The sequence below is a fragment of the Kryptolebias marmoratus genome, linkage group LG12, assembly GCF_001649575.2.
Source record: "Kryptolebias marmoratus isolate JLee-2015 linkage group LG12, ASM164957v2, whole genome shotgun sequence".
Taxonomy (NCBI): domain Eukaryota; kingdom Metazoa; phylum Chordata; class Actinopteri; order Cyprinodontiformes; family Rivulidae; genus Kryptolebias; species Kryptolebias marmoratus.
In genome coordinates, this window is record NC_051441.1 from 17,403,591 (window position 1) to 17,424,722 (window position 21,132).

At 43.0% G+C, this 21,132-nt stretch overlaps 1 protein-coding gene across 1 annotated transcript in view; it reads right to left on the minus strand.

The window, feature by feature from the left end:
• Nucleotides 1-437: 437 nt before the first annotated feature.
• The window catches only part of smurf2 (SMAD specific E3 ubiquitin protein ligase 2), a 53,467-nt gene continuing 32,772 nt past the window's right edge, over nt 438-21,132 (minus strand). Inside the window, exons 9-19 of the mRNA XM_017416600.3 lie at nt 18,363-18,447; nt 16,651-16,809; nt 16,515-16,562; nt 11,569-11,770; nt 10,164-10,267; nt 9,127-9,241; nt 8,053-8,231; nt 6,528-6,786; nt 6,241-6,442; nt 3,495-3,570; nt 438-2,818 (exon numbers count right to left, since the gene is read on the minus strand). Coding sequence (XP_017272089.1) covers nt 2,719-2,818; nt 3,495-3,570; nt 6,241-6,442; nt 6,528-6,786; nt 8,053-8,231; nt 9,127-9,241; nt 10,164-10,267; nt 11,569-11,770; nt 16,515-16,562; nt 16,651-16,809; nt 18,363-18,447 — 1,529 coding nt within the window. The 3' untranslated portion in view covers nt 438-2,718. The remainder of the gene's footprint in view (nt 2,819-3,494; nt 3,571-6,240; nt 6,443-6,527; nt 6,787-8,052; nt 8,232-9,126; nt 9,242-10,163; nt 10,268-11,568; nt 11,771-16,514; nt 16,563-16,650; nt 16,810-18,362; nt 18,448-21,132) is intronic.

A 21,132-nucleotide genomic window follows, 5' to 3' on the forward strand; every position in this document is an offset into this window, starting at 1 on the left:
CAACATTAGGTGTTTGGCAACAGGTTAATTCATTTTAGACGTACATACGAAGATCACTTTCTGCAGGTTTAATTTAAACTGGCTCGGCGGTTCATGAGATATTTCGCTAATACACCTTTCAGCAGCAGGCGATCATAGAAGACACGTTTGTTTGTAGCTCTTCTAAAATGCTACAAAAAGTTTGTTTTTTTGGCTTATCATTTCATTTTAAAGCTGCCGTTACAAAATACATAGAAATCACTTTAATTTAGTCCTGCAAAGCAAATCATTTTATCCAAAATATCCCTCCCAGCCAGAGTTTCTACATCTCCCACGTTGGATTTATTCTCCATCAGTGCAGCCCTCTGATAAACAGATCCCATAACTAAGCAGCTGTTTATACGCACAATTATACTCCCAAAAAAAAGACAGAACATGTATTTGTACAAGGCCTTACATTGTTAGACAAAGGCAAGTTTAATTAGAACTAATTACACACAAAAATAAAATACTCTTACAAAATGATAGTGTTAACATACATAAAATTGCATCAGTCAGCCATGAGAGAGAGAGAGATATAGTCCTGCTAGTGGATCATGCTATTTGAAAAATAAACACAGAACAAAATAAAATGAAACAGCGGCGTCCCTAAACTTTGACCTGTTTACTGACAGCCAACTACAGGGGCACTGCAGAGCAACGTAGTGTCGGAGCAGACAGCAGGAGATCAGCTTGTGCACTGGACTCAAAGGTGACTCAACATCTGGTGCAGAGGGCCCGGGTAAATACGTCCCCCGGAGACCTCGTTTTGTTTGTGTGCAATTCCTCTTTGCAGAACAGGAAACAGTTTTTTTTTCTATTTAAGTTAAAGATAAATTACAGTCTGTTTGATCCACGTATGTGAACAATATCTTATTACTGTACAAAGCACCATCTGAGGACACTTTTCACTTTGCATACGCTCGTGAAAACCAAAAGAAAAAAAAAAAAATCAAACTTCTTTTTAAAATGTATGCAAATGTTGAGAACAGTCCACGGTCTTAGAGATTGCTAGACAGGCAGCATGTTTTTTTTTGTTTTTTTTTTAAAAAAGACATTCAACATTTTTAATTGTAGAAAACAACTCCCATTTCCCCCCCCCCCCCCCATAAAAACATCAATGATGGGACTGAAAACCAGGCTTAAATCAAGTTTTTCCATCCTGTCCAGTCCATTTTTGAACCCAAAAACACAGATGAAGACATGCAACGACTACTGTGAGTTCATGTTCTGCTGTAAGCACATCAATGCAAATGACCTTTTGAGCAATGAAACGGTGAGAAATACAAATGATCCTGTATTAGTTTCAAACCAAATGGACATTACAAACTACAAATGACGTCTCCTGAGAGTGTGGCTGGCTCTCGTGGCCACAAGCAGGTATGAAAATGAGTAGCAGTAGGATGTCAGAGGGCAACATTAAAAAAAAAAAAAAGAAAAGTTACTGAGATTTAGCACCACATGGCTGAAAGGTAGTAAAGTTTTTCTCCTTCTTTTTTCAATATAAAACAAAGTAGATAATGATGACACTTTGGGCTCTTCATACATTATTGGTAAGTAACATAAATCTAGTCCAGGTCTGAATGACTGTCGGCAGCGTGCACCGTACATCCCACCCCCAAACGCAGCTGCAGGAGGAAAACAAATCAGTAGAATTTAAAGGGTAAGCTCAATGTTTGCAAAGATTTATCATTTCAAAAATGATTATGGCACTCCGAGGACGTTTGTTTAAGGTTTTGTGAGCTTTCTCTCCCCTTTCACTCAGAGATTCAGTCAAAAACCGCAGCTTTGACCGGAGCACAGGTGTTCCTCAAGGACGTGTGCTCGGTCCTCTGCTCTTCACTCAGTCCAGCTTCACTCGGCTGTCACAAAAACTGTAACACTAAACATTTCAAAGGTTTCATTATTTTTTGGAAACAACGGAAAAGGGGTTTCTGAAATATAACAGCAATAAATTATATATATTATATAGATTTTTTTCACTGTTTCTCGCTTTCCCTGTTATACAAAAATATCACATTTTAAGCTACTCGTTCATTTCAAACACATCCGTCAAATGTGGAAAAACAGGGTTTCTTGTAGGGCAGCGGCTGAGGAGCGGAGCTCCCTGCTTCTGTCTTTGGAGAAGGATGTAAACAAGTCGGCTGTAACTTCTCATCTGCACACGTCCCATCCTTGAAATCGCCCCAGTGGGACTGCTTTTTGAGACACCAAACAGCTGAAGTCATGCACACATTGCATCCAGACTTAGTTTCCGAGTGGTTGCGGTGACCAATAATAATAATAATTCTGTCCTGCAGCAAACAATGTGGTTATTGTTTCAGAGTGGACTGACCTTGTGATCTGCGTGGTAATATGGAGCATTGCTACATGGAATAAAGTCTATTTTTTTCAATGAATCCAGAAAAAAAGAAACACTTTGCAAGTTCCAAAAGTTAGTAAATAGTCTGAGTTATTAGCAGCTGAAGAATTCCTTTTCAATAATAATAAAAAAAAGATATTAAGAAGGGCTGGAGGGTTTCTAAAGAACCCAGAGTCAGATGTTTCAGCCTCCCTCAGCTTCCTGACGCGTCCTGTCAGAGTACAAGCGTTACGGTTAACCATCGACGACCCCTCCCACCCCATCCCCGACTGAATGAACTGGCTTGTGGACGGCGGCTCTTGATGGCCAAGCTGTTGATTCTGTCCGCCCTCGACGCCTCACTCCACAGCGAAGCCACACGTCTCCTCGATGGCAGTGAGCAACTTGTCGTACAGTTTGTCGTAGCTCTCGTAGGGAGGAATGTCGATCCGGTTAAAACTGCAAAAACACAAAAGGAAGGTGCTTCAGATGGTCGGAAATGGCCGCACAGAGGGAATTAAAACAAACGCGTTGTCACAGTTTGGTAACGTTTTTCTGATCTGTCTTCACGGTTAAGCCTGTATTTCACTGCACTGCGAACGTTGGTGTCAAATCATGAACGGCATTCACCAGAGTTTAAAAAACAAGTCTTTAAATGTTCTTAGTTTTCTTTAATCAGTCGCAGAGCCTCACTGTGGTGAGCTACGTTGGAGCCACAGCTAACAGAAGTGAGGCGCCACTGAGCCCTCAGACCACCACCAGTAGGCAGGACAGGTGAAGGGTCTTGCCCAAAGACACAATGGCTGAGACGGACGAAGTGGAGGTTTTGAACCTGCAACACTCCGGTTACAGGATGAACCCTTACCTCCTGAGCCCCTTATGTGAGACAGCCGTGGGAGGGTTTGGAAAATTATGAAACCAATCTGTAACTGATTGGAGACCAAGACAGAGAATAAATTGCACATCATTTGCAGGACTGCCACCCAAATGTCGCAATTTCTTTGCGGTTACGTACACAAATGTGGCGTAAGTACCAAATCAGCGCGAGTCCAAGTGGGTGGATTCTCACAACAGTCGCAGCCCAGTGAGATACAGGCTTTACAGTCAGTCTCAGATGATCGGAAACCTTTCTCACCAGGTGTGGGCTTTGGGCAGGTTGTTGGTGCTGGCATCAATCTGATGGATGGTGAAGAGTCGAGGTCCTGCAGCACCTGGATGAAACAACATTCAAGGCAACATGTTACAAAAAAATGGAAACAAAAATAGCACTTGTTTTGTGCTTGAGAGTACATATTTAAAGAAACAGCTCACCTATTTAATGTGCAAAAAAATGGGATCAGCTTTCACCTTTCCACGACTAAAAATCAACCACTTTTAAACCTTTTAAAAAGGTATTTTTCAAGATTTTCCAGCAACTTAAAGTGGTGGAAAAACACATTTACCTAAACATTATATATACATTCAAGATGAGAACTTCACTTCCTCCTCCAAGCAGCTTAAAACTTGTAAACACAATCATTTTCAAGCACTTTCAAGGATTTCAAGCTTCTGTACAAACCCTGAATGTTTGACCCTGCAGATAAAGCTCATGTGGGTGATAAGAACAGATTTACCTGTCGTCATCAACACTTGGCAAAACAACAAAACAAATAACTCTGGTCATAAATTAATGCTTGGGGGACTGCACAACCTTATCAAAATGATGTCACAGTGAATGAATGTTGTAAACAAATGTAAAGTGGTCCAATTAAATATTAGTGGGAGTGACTGAAACCATCAATCTGCATTTTGCTGCTTATTGTCCTCCAATTCATTTGACCATTACACAGAGATCTTTTGTTCACGGCTGTAATTCCAACCAGAAGAAGCCAAACTTCAACACACGTCTTGCGCTTTCCTTCAGGATAAAAAAGGATTGTTCCTACGACCGGCGGTTCAGTTCCCGTCGCAGAGAAACAAACGAAGAATCAGGCTGAAGAAACCAACAAAAACTCAGTGTTTGTTTCATTTTGTTAGCGAAAAACTTCTGTAGTTTGTAGCTACTGTCGGGCCGGCGGAGAAAAGACAGCAGCTTATAAAAAGAATAATAATGTGAAGAGAAGACAAAAATGATAAAACACTCCAGATATGAGCTGGCTTTAGTGACTCTAAGAGGCGAGGTAATTTCCAGTAAAAGATGAGATGCCAGTTGTTGTGTTTCCCACAGATCTGAATCAGATTCTTGCTCCTTAACTCCATGTTTTGGTTATTGTAGTGATGCTGTTTTTTAAAGTTGTGCTGCACAACTTGATCTTATTGTACAAGGCCTTGAACTCTTATAGGTCTTATTTTATTAAACATATATGATGGGGAACGTAGCATTTCAGCATGTAAAACATTCAGATTTTCACTCTCAACTATAGTTTATTTTCTACTATACAAAAAGACTACATACTTTGACTAGAACAATCCTGGTCCTTGAGGGTCACCATCCTGCATGTTTTATTTGTTTCTCTGCTCCAACACACCTGATTCAGTGGTTAAATCACCTCTTCATGTTCTGCAGAAGCCTGTTAATCACCCATTGATTCAAATCAGGCGTGTTGGAGCAGAGGAACAAGGAAAACCTGCAGGATAGTGGCCCTCGAGGATCAGGGTTGCCCTTCCCTGGACTAGAATCTAAAAAGTTCTGAATAAATGTTAACAGGTTCAGCTGTGAGTATTTGAAGTTTTCTGTTTTCAATAAAATCCCCTAAAAGTCTGATTTGTTCTCAAATGTTTGTCCTCTGAGCTTTTTAATCATTGCTTCACCAGCATCTGCAGCAACAGAGTTAATAAAACAGCAAAATATGCGACTATTTAGTGTCCCTTCAAGTCGTCCTCACAGTCCTCAGTAGCTGAAGGGACAGGGATGAGCAACGATCTCAACTGATGTAATCTTCCTACATGTTTCGGCTTGGAATTGCACTAAAAATTAAGGTTTATTGTCAGAAAATAAGAATTCAAAAAAGGAATTGACCAGAAGTAGCAAGCATAATTCATGCAAACCATCATGAGTCGTAGGAATAAGGTAAATAAAAATACATGGATAGCTACTTTTCAACATTTACTCCTCAGCAGATGTTAGATTTTCACAATAAAGTTAAATTAAATAAAGTAAATAAAGTTAAATAAAGTCACAATTAAGTTATTTTTGGTATTAAAGTTAGTATTGTGAAGACGTACTATCACGGCTTCTATACAGTAAAAATGACAAATTGGGTCCAAAAATGTTGACTGATAATAATTAAAAAGATGATGTGTGGATCACATTTTGTCTTCATTTCTGACTCAGTTCTGCAGACTTCCTGTTTAAGGAAACAACTAAATCACATCAGAAACTGAGATAAACTACTTTATTCCAGGATTAAAGCAGGGGATAGTGCTGCCATTTTCCTGCATTAAGTGTCTGAAAAAACACCTTTTATTCTGTTAAATGCACATTTAAGTCAGATTTATAAACTGCTAAATGTCTCCTGACTGGAATCTCATGTCCTGACATCCACCGAAGTCCTGTTTTGTGTCTTTTAGTCTTGGTTGATGGTTTTTGTTGATGGCAGGTCATGTGTGGAAGGGCTCAATCTGCCTGTGGATCACCTTGTACCCATCTGTGCCAGAACAGACCACCGAACCACAGCGCTGCATGCGTGCAGGCAGAGGGCTCGTCTCAGATCGGAGAAACCCAGAGACACAAACACACACAAAGAGGGACAGACTCCCAAACACACACATTAGTTTGTGTTGATGGAGACCATTAATGTCAAGTAGCCTGTGTGCACCTAAGAGACACTCTTATTATTTTCAAATAGCATTCAGTGCTCATTAAAACTACACACTTTGGCTCATATGACTGCTGTTTTTACCTTGCAGGGCCTTAAAACCTTGCAGAGGGACTCTTGAAGAGCCGGTGACGAACTGCAGCAGCCGGGCCCTGCGCTCCTCGTCGAAGGACTCCACAGCTTTCCAGAACCATTTCACGATGTTGCTGTCTGGGGTGCAGTGCTTGAGCCGCGTGTTGGACTTCCAGTCGTTGATGTCGATTTTACCCAGGCCGCACACGATCAGCTGCAGGCAGACAAATCATTTCGGCGGGTCTGGATTAGCGGAGCTCCGTTTGCGCTCTCACACGCTCAACTAAAGAGTGACGTACCTCCAGCTCCTTCTCGTCGAAAGACTTGAGGAGGTGTTGGGGGATGACCTCGTTGAAGCCCTTTTGCAGAGCCAAGAACTGCGCCTCGATGCCTCGCAGGAAACGCCAGTTGACGTAGAGGCGGACGTACTCCTTCTTGTTCTCCTGGGTGACGGGGATGCTTTTACCGTTTGGCTTGAGTTCATGCTGGATGATCTCGCCGTAAGCGTTGTGCTCTACACAGAAGGTGTGGTCCAGCACACCTGTGATGTCATTGTCCCTGTCGGCAGAAAAATCATCAAACAGTCATCAAAAAAAAGCCTAAAACTGCTTATTGTACTTTGCAGAGAATAGTGAGATGGACCAATTAAAACAGAAGAGAACTTTGTGGATTTGTGTGATTAAAGGGATCACTCCCATCTTTCGAAGTGGGGTGGTGTTTCCACTAGCTTATTAATAATAAATATCTTACCCATTGTAGATAACGCTTTAAACAGCCTCAATTTGGAGAAATAAAGTTGAATTCTGACCGGACTGATGAGCTCAGGGCGAGTCTAAGCAGAGCTGAGACTAAATTAGGTTGTCTTAAAACAACTCCAGTCTCAAAAACACAATTTATAGACTTCATACTGCCATCAGTTTTTGATTACACTGTTATTTATACAGAATTATATGATTATTCTCAAGTACAAACAGCAGCAGCTGACTGTAGCACGTCTGGTGAAACCTGGAACCCTTTCAGTAGGAATATCAAAGTTTTTCTGCAGGAAAAAACGTCATTTGAAACTGATGGTGGCGTAAAGGGTCATAAAGTAGTGTTTGCAGAAACTGCTGGGAAATCTTTGAGATGTGCGGAGTGTTAAGACAGCCTTTAGCTCGTCAATCTGGTCAAAATTAAACTCCATTTCTTCAAACTGAGGTCATTCAAAGAGTTATCTACAACAGGTAAAATATCACTTGCTTGTATTTTCCCACATATACCCAGATCAAAGGTTCCTAACTACTGCTCCAAGAGATTATGACTGGCACAGTGGTGCAGTGGTTAGAGCTGTTGCCTCCCAGCAAGAAGGTTGCAGGTTCACTTCCTGACCTGGGGCCTTTCTGGGTGGAGTTTACATGTTCTCCCATGTTACAGACCAAAAACAAGCATGTTAGGTTCATTGGTAACTCTTAAATTGTCCCTAGGTGTGAGAGTGAATGAATGGTTGTTTGTCTTGATTGTCTCCATGTGTCCCTGTCCAGGGTGTCCCCCTGTCTCTCCCACAGTGACTGCTGGAGACAGACACCAGCTCCCTGTGACCCGGAAAGGAGAAGCGGCTAAAAAAAAATGGATGGATGGACAGTAAAAGCAAAAAAACCTCCAGGGGGCACTGTTATCAAGGAAACATTTTTTTGAAGTTGCAAATATATCTTTATCAATATACATTTTCTCATTCGTTCAAGCAGCATTGGGACTAATGTGTTTTAAGGATACGGTCGTGTTTTTTAGTTACACCTAAGGGTCATTTACAGTCGTGACTGTGAATAAAGAGAGTTTTGTACGTACAGGATCCAGACAAGGCTGTTGTGCAGGTCGGGGTCGACAGACTCCATGTCGTCTAAAGTGATGGGTTTACCCAGCAGCTGTTTGTAGAAAGGCAAAGTGAAGCCCCCGTCGATGTAGTGGCCATGAAACACTGCCATCCCCATGATGCGGCCGACGAAGTGAAAGTATGACAAGTGCTCCTGCAAGGAGACAGAAAAAACTTTACAAATGAAGTTTAAAATATGTTTTGGTCACTCATCAAGACAACACTGAACCTAACCAAACCTTTCTGACACCGCAGAGCTACTTTAAAAGAGAAAACGTGGCACAACGTCCAACAAGATGAAAATAACAGTAATGTGAATAAAAAATAGAAGAAAAGACCTTTTAAAGGTAGGTTTTGCCAGTTTGAAAAACACAAATCTGTAGGGAATAAAAGCATTCTCTTCTACATTGTTAATGACAACCAAAAAGTTGTTTCTCTTCACTTTTTACCAATAAAACAGTAGATCAATAAATCCCAACCTGGGACCACTGTCCTGTTTTAACAACAAATTGTCAAAACGTGATTTCAAGTACAAAAAAAATAACAAGAACTAAGTTATAAAAAAAAGTCTGGGTGAGAACTAAGCTGCATCAGACACAGCTGTACCACACAGCTGCATTTAACAAGCCTTTAAATGTTTACAGAATTAAAAAGAATCACACAAAGAAGAAAGAAGCGTGCCAACATGAGACCGATGTGGTTCTGATTAAAATGATTTTCACTCAGCTTCCTGAATCCAACATCATGTGAAAACTGGAGGACAGAGTTCGACACGGGTCCAACAGCGGATACGCAGTCGACGAGTCAGTCCAGAGGTTCTGAAGGCATCTCCACATGACTCGCAATATCCTTCTGAGGAAATTAAGTCCCGTTTTACCGATGCTATCGTGGGAGTGAGGCAATTTCATTACAGAGGGGAAAAAAACAAAAAGGCTGGTCTAGATTATTAGGTCTACAGCAGCTTGAGAAGATGTGTCATTTTCCTGCTAACGAGATCCTAAAGTCTGCTGCCGAGAGACACCTGGATGTGCTCGCAGTTTGTTACTCACGGGGTTGACGGCGGAGTCCGGGTTGATCTGCAGCGTGTAGATGTCGTCGCGCGAGTACTGGAACAGGCCATAATATGGGTTCAACATCTCGTGGGACAGCAGGTAGAGCCACTCCCTGCAGGGAGGCAGAGGAGGAGAGGGAAGATGAGGAAGAGAGGAAGACGATTATTAATTCATTTCATTTTTTTATATTCAACCACAACACCCCTCGTTTTGATTGAAAAATGACTGTGGTCACAGAGCTGGGATGAAAACTTCAGGTGAATTAAAGTTTTACTCACAGCCGAAAAGCCCTTTAATGAAACAGAGGCTTCAGGTGCAGAGACATGTGCTGCTGCTGATGCTGCTAGCCGGGAAGTTTGAACGTTTTTAATTGTTACAGGTACAATGGAGCAGCCTGGACCATAGTTTCAACCTTAAAATCCTTTCAAAATAAACTACGGCAGCAGAAACAGGACATGCTGGGGGTGCTCCATGAGGGGTGGGCGAAAGGTGATGTGTTGTAAAAAAAAGTTTAATTCTGATCAGATCGATGAGCTAACAGCTCGAGACCCAAGTGAACTGATGTCGTCTTTCCCAGTGGCACATGTGAAGGTTATTTCAAAACCCTTCACACCACCATCAGTTTTGAACTCCATGAATATTTAGATAGATTTCTGTGGTTATTTAAAAGTGCAAACAGCAACATCTGAAGCAACGGGAAGCATTTCTGATGTAGCCTGGGGTCAAATCTGGCAGAAATTTCCAAATATTTCTGCCAAAATAACCGTGTAATGTCAAAATGGCGACAATGTAAAGGAGTATCTTGTGTGAGACTTTGGAGATCGGGGCTGTTTTAGGAATCCAGACTAGCTGTTCGCTCATCAGACCTATTTTTCTTCAAACTGAGACCGTTCAAAGAGCTATGCATCCACAACAGGTAAGATATTTATTCTTCATAATCATGTCCTAGTATATCCCTTTCATGCTTAGGACCTAAAGTCTGTTTTTGTTGGTTCAGTCCCCAGAAAGACGACTTTTCCTCCACGGCTCCTTACCTGGCCACTCCTCCATAGTCGAGTCCTTCTTCCCCTCTGAACTTCACCATGAGCCTTTTCCACAGGTCCTTCGGCCTCATCTTCATCACCTGCCGGTACGACTCCTGCAGGACGGACAGGAACAGCTCATGAATGAATGTTGGAAAGAAATCTGCTTTAATAAGACCCTTAGTAAAAAGACTATTAGCTTGAGAATAAAAAAAAAAAAAAGAGTGATCAGACCTACTAAACACACTTCAGTTCAAACTATAATTAGAGTTTTAAATGGAGTCTGGGACACTTTAAAGGGACTAAAACAAACATCTTTTTACTGTGATGTAACAGTTTTCCGAGGAACAAGAAGGTTGCAGTTTGGAGTCCAAGCGGCCATTTCCATGTTTTTTTTTCCCCCTCTGTTGAGTTGAGATTTCTCCACCTCCGTCGGAGTTTATCACACGTGCAGTCGGCTCGCAGCGTCAGTGGGAGGGTTTGTTTTAAGTGGATTACAGGCAGTTATAATAAACACAGCCACACGGCTCTAATAACACCACTTCTCCCACTGCCAGGTTCCATCATGCCCTCAGGACTGAGCTGCCAACACAAGAGGTGCTCTGAGGGGAAATGGAAATGTCTTATCTACACCAAAAAAACAACAAAAACAAAACGTACACACACATACAGGCAGATCTCACAGTCCACCACATAACTTTTTCTTATTCAGGCATAATTTAATGCTTCAGCTGGTCTGGAGAAGCTATGCAGCTATGTCTCGCTCAACCTCAATACGTCCCCCCTTGCCCCTACACACACACACACACCCATCCCCTATCCTCCCACCCTCTCTCGCATGCTGAGATCAGCCAACAAAAATGTCTTCGTTCAGATTAACAGACGCGGCTGTTCCAGCACATTCCAGCACATATTTTATGAGGGTCATGCAGTCTGCTGCAGGTGGTGTTGTTCTGATGGCGGCTCTGCACCTCCTCCAGGCAGAGAAAGAGAGAGAGAGAGAGAGAGAGAGAGAGAGAGAGAGAGAGGAAAAAGGGGAAAACACTGCCCCCAATGGGAAAATCATCTTCTCAAACAAGAGGTCTGGTTTGGATATTGAGAACCTTCACACATCGTAGATAACCGTGTGTGAGAGAAACACACCGACCTTTAACAGGGAACACAACAGTGCCAGGAGTAAAAACAAAACAAAACAGGATGTTTAAAATAACTTGGAAGGACCTAAAAATAACTTAACAAGTTAAAAGCCTATAGCATTCCTTGAAGAAATGCATTTCACCCACAGCGAGTGTTAAAACTAAGATCATCTGACGATGAGATGCCATGTTTTATGAAATTATGTCCTGGCTTTTATCACGTGAAAGTTTGACTCGGTTTCTGTAAACCTGACTGAGCGGTAGCCGTTCTTGTTGCTCACCTCGAAGATCTCCTCGCGGGACACCTCGATGCGGCAGTGACCGGCTTGAGGCTGCTGCTGGGACAGTTCCTGCCGGAGGATCTTCAGCTTCTGAACGAGGTCCCTCTTGTACTTGGGCACCGTGAGGCACTCTGCCTCCTCTGGGAGCTGACCGGGGGACACCAGAGCCTGCTGGGCCTGATCCTTCGTCTGGTTCTGACGACTTAACGGGGGCACAGAGGGACGAGATGTAAAGGAGAAATGTTAGCGCGTTGCTGAGAGGAGAACAGCTGCCACACATCTCTGTGGCCTTCTGATGGGAAAACATCTCCCTTGGCTCTTGGCCACAGTCCCATCTCTCTCTCTGATTCACTTCTACAGGTTGTTTCCCAGACATGACTGAAAGAAAAGGTTTTTATAGATGCTCTGTCTGTCTACCAGCTGATGAAGGGTTCACCTTGTCTGCTGTTCACAGGGAGACTGATACCTTCTAATCAGAGCAAATGTCTGTGTAATATCAGATTAAAGCGGGGATTTACTGCTCGGCTTTGGCTCCAGATCATCATTTCATACCCATGTACTTACCACTGGGTGTTTGTATATTTCTCTTAATAGTTCAATACGTTGATAAATAATGAAGATGAATATTTAAAAGAAAACTGCTCGTCTGGAACTGCATGTGTCCCTTTAATGACACTAAAAACACAGACAGATCTGTTTGAGTTCTGAGTAATTTGTCCTTTTGCCACCTGGTACTTAGTGGTCTTTGTTCCTTTTTCTTTGTGTACCAATATGTTTCTGTGACCTCGTTTAGGGTTAGGGTTCAGCCAGGTGTCAGAGGTTAAGTTAGGATTTGACAAACCTCAGTATACGCTCAAACTACAGAAGATAATAATACGAATACTCCAGTAGATTAAATCATCAGTGTTGCAAGGTGGGTACAAAACAGGCCGAGGAAGGTACAAAGAGACACGTGACAGGCAGCTTCTATTTGTACCGATGAAAGTATAGGTGTGCAGTAACCAAAACTGCAAAAGGTGCAAAGTTTCAAAGGACAGGAAGTCACCCAGAACCATCTGTTCCCTCACGCAGTAATCCTTAAACCAAATCTTTGTCTGAACTTGCCCAAAAAAGTAACCACAGACAAAGTGACCACCACTGTTCACCTTTAATAAGGTTAAATTTAATAAACTTTCTATTGTATAAAAAATAGAAGAAAAAAAATACAATCCTAAATTCTTACTTTGGTTCAATTATTACGGTAAAACTACAATAAATATTTTTTATTTATTTAATGTGTAATTCTATTGATGCAGTAAATTTATTAGTAAAAATAAAAGAACAAATTAAATTTTTATGTTGATCTCAGTTATTGACTATATAAACCTTAAAGTTATCCAAATAAAAGGTTCAAAAGTTGTTGTTAAACATGCATTCTTTCTAATCACCAGAAGGGGGCAACTCCTCTAATTCACAAAAACTCCTACTTTTATAACCTCTATGTCCTCCTGTCCTCCTGTAGTCAAAATCTGTCCTCTGTGGAGGACATTTTTAAAGCTGAATGTCTTCCAGCCACTGCATATTACTGAATTAACTAATTTTTCTGTCTACAGAGGACATTTAGAGCTTTTCAAAGACACCAAATGTGAAGGGGTGGGTCTGATTACCGTACAAAGATTGGGGAATTTAAAAAAAATTGTGATTGGACAATATTTTGTTTTCCTGGTAGCGAGGAGGGTTAGGATTAAAATGGTAAATTATCAGGTATGTTTAATATCAATGTTGCGATTGACGGGCCTGTTTTATGCCGGTCCTGATTCTAAACTGACTTCCTCCTTCAGTTTAATGCCGTCCTTTAAAAACAGCTACGACTGCGATGACTGAATTGCAAAACTTGGTGTTCCACAAACTAACGTCTTTCTGAGGCTGGCACTGAAAGGATTACGTCAGCAGTGACCTTTTCCTCGTCAGTAGAGGGGGGGTCACCTCTGAGCTGGGTCATGAACGCCACGCCGACATCGAACGGAGGTGGGAGCGCGCACTCGTCAACCTGCGCAGGTGTCGAACGATGAAGTACCCCAAGTTCTGCCAAGGTTAAAGAATCATTCACTTTTATCGAGCAGCTACAAAAATATGAGATGGAAAACAAAAAAACGACTCATTTCTTGAGAGAAAGTAGCAGTGAGGAGCTGTTTTAGCTCCAGACTGTTACTTTAATGCATCCACCCAACATACATTCCCCCCCTTCACCACAACGAGCATTTCTCTTCAGCAAAGTGACTGAGTTTGGTTTCTGGGGTCGGAGCAGAGGAATCCAATTTGGCTCCTCAATCACTTCCTGCTATCCCAGAAAGCCACAGGGCCCCAAAGGACAGTCAAGACCTCCTCGTGAATCCCTTTATTTCCTGCAGACTAGACTGAGAAGGAAGGAAGGGAGAGGGGAGGCAGGAAGGACGCTCAGCTGACGGCACCCGAACGCGGCAGACGGCTCGGGGGGTGGGGGAGGCGTCTCTCCCTGCACTTTCACCCATAAATTAAACGCCGCTGCTCCGTCTCTTCCTCTCTCGGAGCGTCGGGCTCTCTGTTCTCCGTCCAGCTGCTTGCTGATGAGCACGTCCGTGTTACCCAGAGGCGCCTCGCCGCAGCAGTGAAAGCCTGCGTTCTCACACAACTGTGCCATTTTGATAAATCACTAACATCCACAACTCCACGTTTTTTTTTTGTTTTATTTCTCTGCAGCCAGGTCTTAAAAGCAGACACTGGTTCAGTTTCCTATTGGACGGTGACCTCAACCAGACGGGGAGCCTAGATTCAGCCTAACACCGCAACAACACATCACCGTTTTAACCCAAACCATATAAACTCTAACTTTTATGAACATTTTATACATGTATATATAAATATATTTATATATCAAACATTTCTGTGGTATGACGGCACATGGAGAGGTGAAAATATCTGAAATCCCTGAACTGATAAAAGGCAGATGTCTGCACAGCGAGCCACAAGGACTGATATGTTTTCCAGACTTTCGTCAGGAGGTAGAAGGTCGGCCTAAAGTGTGGATGAAAAAAAGGCAACCCATCAAACGATTACATGGTCAGCATCAACAGGGTGACACAACGCAGAGGGAGGGTTTGCTCCGTGAAAACTGCTCCTGTAACGCTCGGAGAAGGAAAGTAAAAATCAGAACAAACGTTAAAGGGTGCCAACGCAGCTACTGTCTGTAGTCCAACATAAATAAATGTTCTTCTACAGAACCGAACACTCATCCGAGACGCACTTCGGTCATGATCCGAGCTGACAAAATGCCAATGTTTCCATGTCTGAGCTGTAGAAGCGTTAAAACGACCAAGAGCAAAAAAGAACTGCTCATCGGGGTCACCGTGGTAACCGCACAGCACTCCTAACAGGACCGGCAGTCAGAAAGGCAGCGCAGGAAATAAGCCTCGAACAAAGAGCTGCAGTGTGAAAACTATAAGCAAACATTCCTGAAGCGTAAGAGACAGACTGTCACTTGTCAGTTTTTATGTGTTTGACAAGTTAAAATAAAAACTTCACTTCCTGTTTTGAAGAGGAAAATCCTGAGCTCAGACACAATGGAAGTCAATGATTTTTTGGACGGCCATTGAGCGAGAGACGCTGAGTGGAAAAAAAAAAAGAAAAGCCTCGATGTAGAAATTGTAACAAACAATTCAGACAGCTGAAAAGTTACACTAAGTGACATCGTCGCACTAAACTGAATGTTTTGTGGGAAAATCTCTAAAATCCTTTAACGTAAACTGCAATTGCGTGAAGACATTTAAAGATATCCAAACGTCCGTTCAGACACTTACAGTCCAACTTTCTGCGGCCTGTTTAAATCCTGAATGTTTCTCCTGTGAAGCCTGTCTGAGCTACAGAGCTCCAAACAAACACAGGTTTTTCCTCACTTCTTTCACCAGAAACCTCTTGTTGACTTTGTGGAAACCCTTTGCTTTTTTTTTTTCCTTCCAATTTCATCCACCTCATACAACGTACAAGTACCAAAACTCATCGTACATTATTCCCATCGAGCTGCAGGTTTCAATATATGTTTTTGTACGAGTTTTTCCGAAGCTGCAGGAGGGGAAGTGAGTCGAAAATCGTGAACAACAGCGGGCGACCTTAACAATAAAAACGACTCCCAGCCGTAACACTTGCGTTATCAGAACTGTATGGAATTCTCCCACATCTGCTCCTACAGATTCTTAGATTAAAAACAAATGTCAGACGCCGAGAGACTTCTCAGAGGGCAGTGGGTATGAAAAACAAAACAAATAGAAAATCTGAAGCATGTTCTTTGATCTATCAAAACAGGACAAAAGAAAGAAAAGAAAAGAAAAGAAAGATATCTAATACCATATGCTTTTTGTCTCTCTCTGCAGGGAGAAGGAACGAGGTCAGACAGAGACACTCGTACGCTATCTGTATGCAGCGAGGACCTATGGGTAATTCGTTTGGTAGAGCTGTTTGAACAGCTGCACGGGGAAAGAGATTCTTAGCGTTGATGCGCAACGGCATGTGCCAAACAAGGAAGCGTGAACCTACACACATTTACGGACGCGCAGACGCACGTGAGGTTCATTCGCTGATGCGGGCACAGAATTTATGCTGCGTTTCCTGGACGCAAGACGCTCCTAAGCCACAGACGCACCAGCCTCGGTTTCTCCTCTGCTATTTGATGTCTGGCCAAAGACAGCTTTGTGACGGATTGTGTGCTAAAACGCCTCCGTGATTAAAACCTCTGCAGGGCTGAGGAATTTTTGAATTGTTGTGTGGAAAGAAAGGATGTGTGTGTGTGTGTGTGTGTGTGTGTGTGTGTGTGCTGGACCTCTACAGGTGGCGAACACACTCTGGCGCAGCACCACGGTGTAAAACACAGACTGAAGCGGGGGGGAGGCAGGGTAACACACTGTGGGAATGATGCGCAGCCGTCTGAACCTTACCTGACATTCTGACTTTCACCGCCGCCTCGAGAACCATTGGAGCTCGGACTAAAGACACAAAATGAAGACAAGAATGAGTTTCTCCCCCCCGTCTGATTTCATAAGCGAGCTTGTTTGAATTTTTTCTGGTTCTTACTTCAAGACTAGATGCAGGTTTGCTGAGAGGCGTGGGTCTGTGAACTGCGTGGTTCGGTTGTTGTGATCGACGAAGTAAACCCTCCCTGTGGCGGTGTTTCGGATCTCCCATCCTGGTGGCAGAGGACCAAGTTCCTCACAGTTCACATTACTGAGATCTCTGAGGAACAACAGAGGGCCACGGGAACCATTAGCATGTATGGATTTTGGAGAAAAAGCAGAAGCAAACAGATGGTGGGGACAGGGGGAAAAGGCAAGGTTTACATATCAAACTAGTTCCAAAACACTGACTAACTGGACAGCAAGATTCTGAGAAGTCTGACAAACTTTTTATTTTATTTTTCCACTTCCTTCTATGTAAATTATGCATTACTGCCTGCAGCCCCTTCTGCTGAACTCCACGGAGACCAGAAGGTTCAGAAACGTCACCGGGCTCGCTGTGCTACCTCTAACCTTCCTGTTTAACGTTTGTCCAAGAGTGGTAAAAGGCTCAAAACGGTCATGATCTGATCACAGGTGGACAGCTGGAAGGCAAGCTCCTCTCAGCGACCCGCTCTGTATGGAAACAAACACTTAGCCGCCTCACACAGTCAGCTGGGCATCAAATAGGATAACGTTACATCTAAAATGAGTTTATTCAGACATGGACGCATTTCAGATTCACCTCAGGCTTAATTATTGTGGAGTTGTTAACAAAACTTGTAATATTTTAGTTCTGATTTGTGATTTCACCGAGCTCAGATTCAGCTCAGCGACGCTGATAAAGACACTTTTAAGCTTTTTATTCCTGAACTTCCAACACAACATCAGCTGCTTTAAATGCAGCTTTTTATACACAAATAATAGGGCACTTGTGATAGATTCTTGTGGTTTGATAAACGTTACAGTGAGCACAATTTAGATCTAAAAACAAACACCACACCATAGAGACAATTCAACAGAGAACCTGCTCTAAATGACAGATTTAAACCTAATGATTTATTTTTCCTTGGTTTGGAAAAAAAATATGAAGATTTTTCCCACTGATTGTTATTTTGTCGTTTTTATTTCCAACACATAACTCATTTTATCATTGTTTGTTTTTTGCAGAATGTGTTTTCTTCTTCCTTGAAACAAGAGGAGTGAATAAACCTAAAAGGTTTTGACTCTGCTGCTTGTGAGAAGTCAGGTCAGGTTAGTGAGAGGCCCTTAAATGTGGGCTAGGATGGTTTGCGTTCAGATTGGCTAAATAAATTCAGCCTGACAGTGGATTTAAAGCTGCCCGCTTGTGATCAGATCACCCAGGACAGGACTGAAGGGGTCATCAGACCACTTTGTGAGCCGTCATCTAGATTTCTTGAATGTGAACTTCCTGTGAAACAAGGAAACGCTCTAAACTCTCCGGTAGTAACAACTGGGAGTTGCTGGTCGTGTGTCTCGAAGCGAACCTGGTGGTCGCAAACAAAACGGCAGTCAGAGCGCTGCGACATGGGTTTCCTTACATCCTGTCAGACTCTTAACAAGCTGCAGGTTCGTGGCAAACTAAAACAGGAACAGGACTGCTGATTTACAGCCTCGAGTTAGTAAACTAGACGTTGGGTCAGAGATGAAATGCTCATCAGTCCGTCACAGAGCTAACAATCCAATCGACAGCCAGTTTCTACGTGGCTTTAGGCACAGAAAGAACATACTTTACATAAAATACTGACAGAACCGGTGATGTACAAAGTATACCTGGGTACCCTGGGGTCATGCCACGTGCTGACTCCTGTCTGAGTATGGAGAAAGTAAACTTGGCCTTGCTGTGTCGTCCTTTGCTCTGCAAGAAGACACAAAAAGCATTAAAGAGAGGTCCCTCGCCCCGCCTCGGCCTTCACATTCCTGTCCACGTAAGAGAGCGATCTGACAGATGGAGATGAAAGGACGGCTCGAGTCAGCAAAGATCCCAGAAGGCAGCCGGGAAGAGGCAGAGGAGGCGGGGGGGAAGGCGAGAGACGGGCCGAGGAACACTGGAGAAGAGGGAAAAGCGAGAGGAGACGTGGGGGGGGGTTGGACGTCTGACTTCTCAGTTGGTAAGCTCATTCATCGCAGCCTGACGTAGACGTTTCCACGGAGCTGCCTGCCAGAAAGCTGCTCTCTGCCGTCCCTCCTTGGCCCGTCTTTGCCGCTTTCACACATCAACTTCCAAGCTCTCCACTCAGCTGATGAACGCGTCATTACAGTCAACACGGTGTTACAAGCAGACGAAACGCTTTAAAGGAGCTCCAAGAATCAATTTAAAGGGAGAAATGCTTTACTCAGAGAAGAGCATTACGCAAAATACGCGACAATACGCGACACAGGAAGCCCCTTTCGGGTCCAGTTACATTTCCTCCTCATCTTGTTCACATAGCCGTCTGATCTCAGTGTAGCATCCTTTTTTTTTGGAAACAATAAAAATTAATCTTTGCGGCAGGGCTCCAGCAATCAAACATTTTATGAAACCCCTGACCTGCACCTGCAATAAAAGCTGCACAGACCAACCTTTCCACTGTCAGAACCGGGCGCTCTCATGTACTCACTGGAAAAGATCAAATATATATTTTTGAAACCCCTTTTTCAGAACAGTTTTTCTTCCCTCAGATAAAGCTGTTTGGAACTAAAATAACAAAAAGTTTCAAACAGCCTCTTACAGGTTTTTGACTTTGACTAGTTTGGACAAACCAAAGCTTTTCTTGTCTGTGTTTCCCTGGAGATATTTCTCTGACAGTGTATCTGTTTGAAGGCAGAGGAGCTCCTGATCGTAGCTGCGAAACTTTAGGTCCCCCTATGCTGGAAACAGAAGCCCAGCAAGATGTGATTCCTTTTATGAAAACGTGTTTGAGTCGACAGGATGACTCTCCCAATTTGTTTTTGTTGCAAATCCACGCATGGAGCTGCCGGATTGTTTCATCCGACTCTTTGCACCGGTCCGCACACGATGACTCAGAAAGCTGCGTCTGCTCGTTAGGCTCATTGTAACGACTGATTGAGTCCACAGGGACCGCGGCTTTAATCAGAAACACATCTGTCTACTGTTTGTATAAAGTCGTTGTTGTGGTGAGCTGTGGAGGGCTCCAGCTTTGCTTTTGTTTGATATGTCACAGACTTTTAGCATTTTTGGTCCCTTCTTATTGTTTTTCACCCCTCTTGGTATCTTCAGTATTCCTCCATCGTACGTAAAGCAAGCATAGGCATATTGTGCAACAGTAATAAGGGTCCCTGTGAAACATGGCGGCTACTGAGGAGTACAGTCATGTGGAATAAACAAAGGAGTGATTAAAAAACATTTTTTGCCAGTTTTTTTTTTTAGTTGTAGTTATTTAAATTAGTCAGTGACGTGTTCAATACGCTGCTTTTGAATGATGTCACTATATCAAAATTAACAATTCAGTTTGAATTATTTCAGATACAGAAAGACAACAATATTATTGAGTCTAACGTTGCAAGATGACTTTAACAGAAAAGTGACCAAGCAGACTATTTTTGCCACAAGTCTGGCGTGATAATTGATTAATAATTTACAAAAAGAGTGTACCTAAAAGTGAAGAAAAGATGGCAGGAGAGATAGAGAGAGCAGTACAAAAAGCCTCTTAATGTGAGCGAGGGAAGGCAGAGCTGCAGCACAGCTCCTTGGCTCTGCCTTTTAAATCCCACAGACAAATTCACTGTGAAGATAAACAAAACTCCCTCGGGATACGCGGAGAGATTGCAACTCGTGCGTGTGCGCGCTGGCTGCTCCGTGAATGCTTCTGATTGTTTGAAAGCGAACAGGGGAGGGGTGGTAAATGGCTGCCGCCAGATTGTGGCAGCCTCCGTCGGTTCAATTAGACCGTCTAAAATGGGCTGAACGAGGACGCGGATTAGCCGAGTTACTGAGGCCGGGGGTTAGGCAGGCAGGTGGGTGGAGGTGAAGGTTTTAACACAGTGATGACGATAAATCATGGGAGGTCATTTTAAAAGTGATAAAAAAGACATCCGTATCAGTTTTAAACACACTCACTTATAATAAGTTACACAATCAGATGAAATGGTCTGATATAAACATAATTTGGTCCACATACAGACCAGTGATGGAGGTGTAAATTAATCGATTTACAAGGAGCTGCATGATTAGACTGGGCACCAGAGGGCAGAAGTGGTGGCATCGCAGGCAGAGCAGCAGTGTTATCAAGTAGTTGCTGGAGCATCTGACAGTCGGCAGACACAGAGGACGCCTCAAAGAGACATCAGCAGCACCTGGAGTTTGATAGGGGTCACATCGTGGGTTCGTATGATGTTACAGATGTTACATTGGCCTGGTGTTGGAACTAATGGCTACACGAGGGCACCCACATGCTATGAAGGATTCAGCCACCCAAGACAGAGCATACCAAGGGAGGCTTGTCGCAATGTTATTTGCCAAATATGACAGAGCCCCATGACATCTGTGCCTGCTTTCCAGACACTAGTGTTGGACTCTTTCCAGTGCCGTGTCCTGATAGTT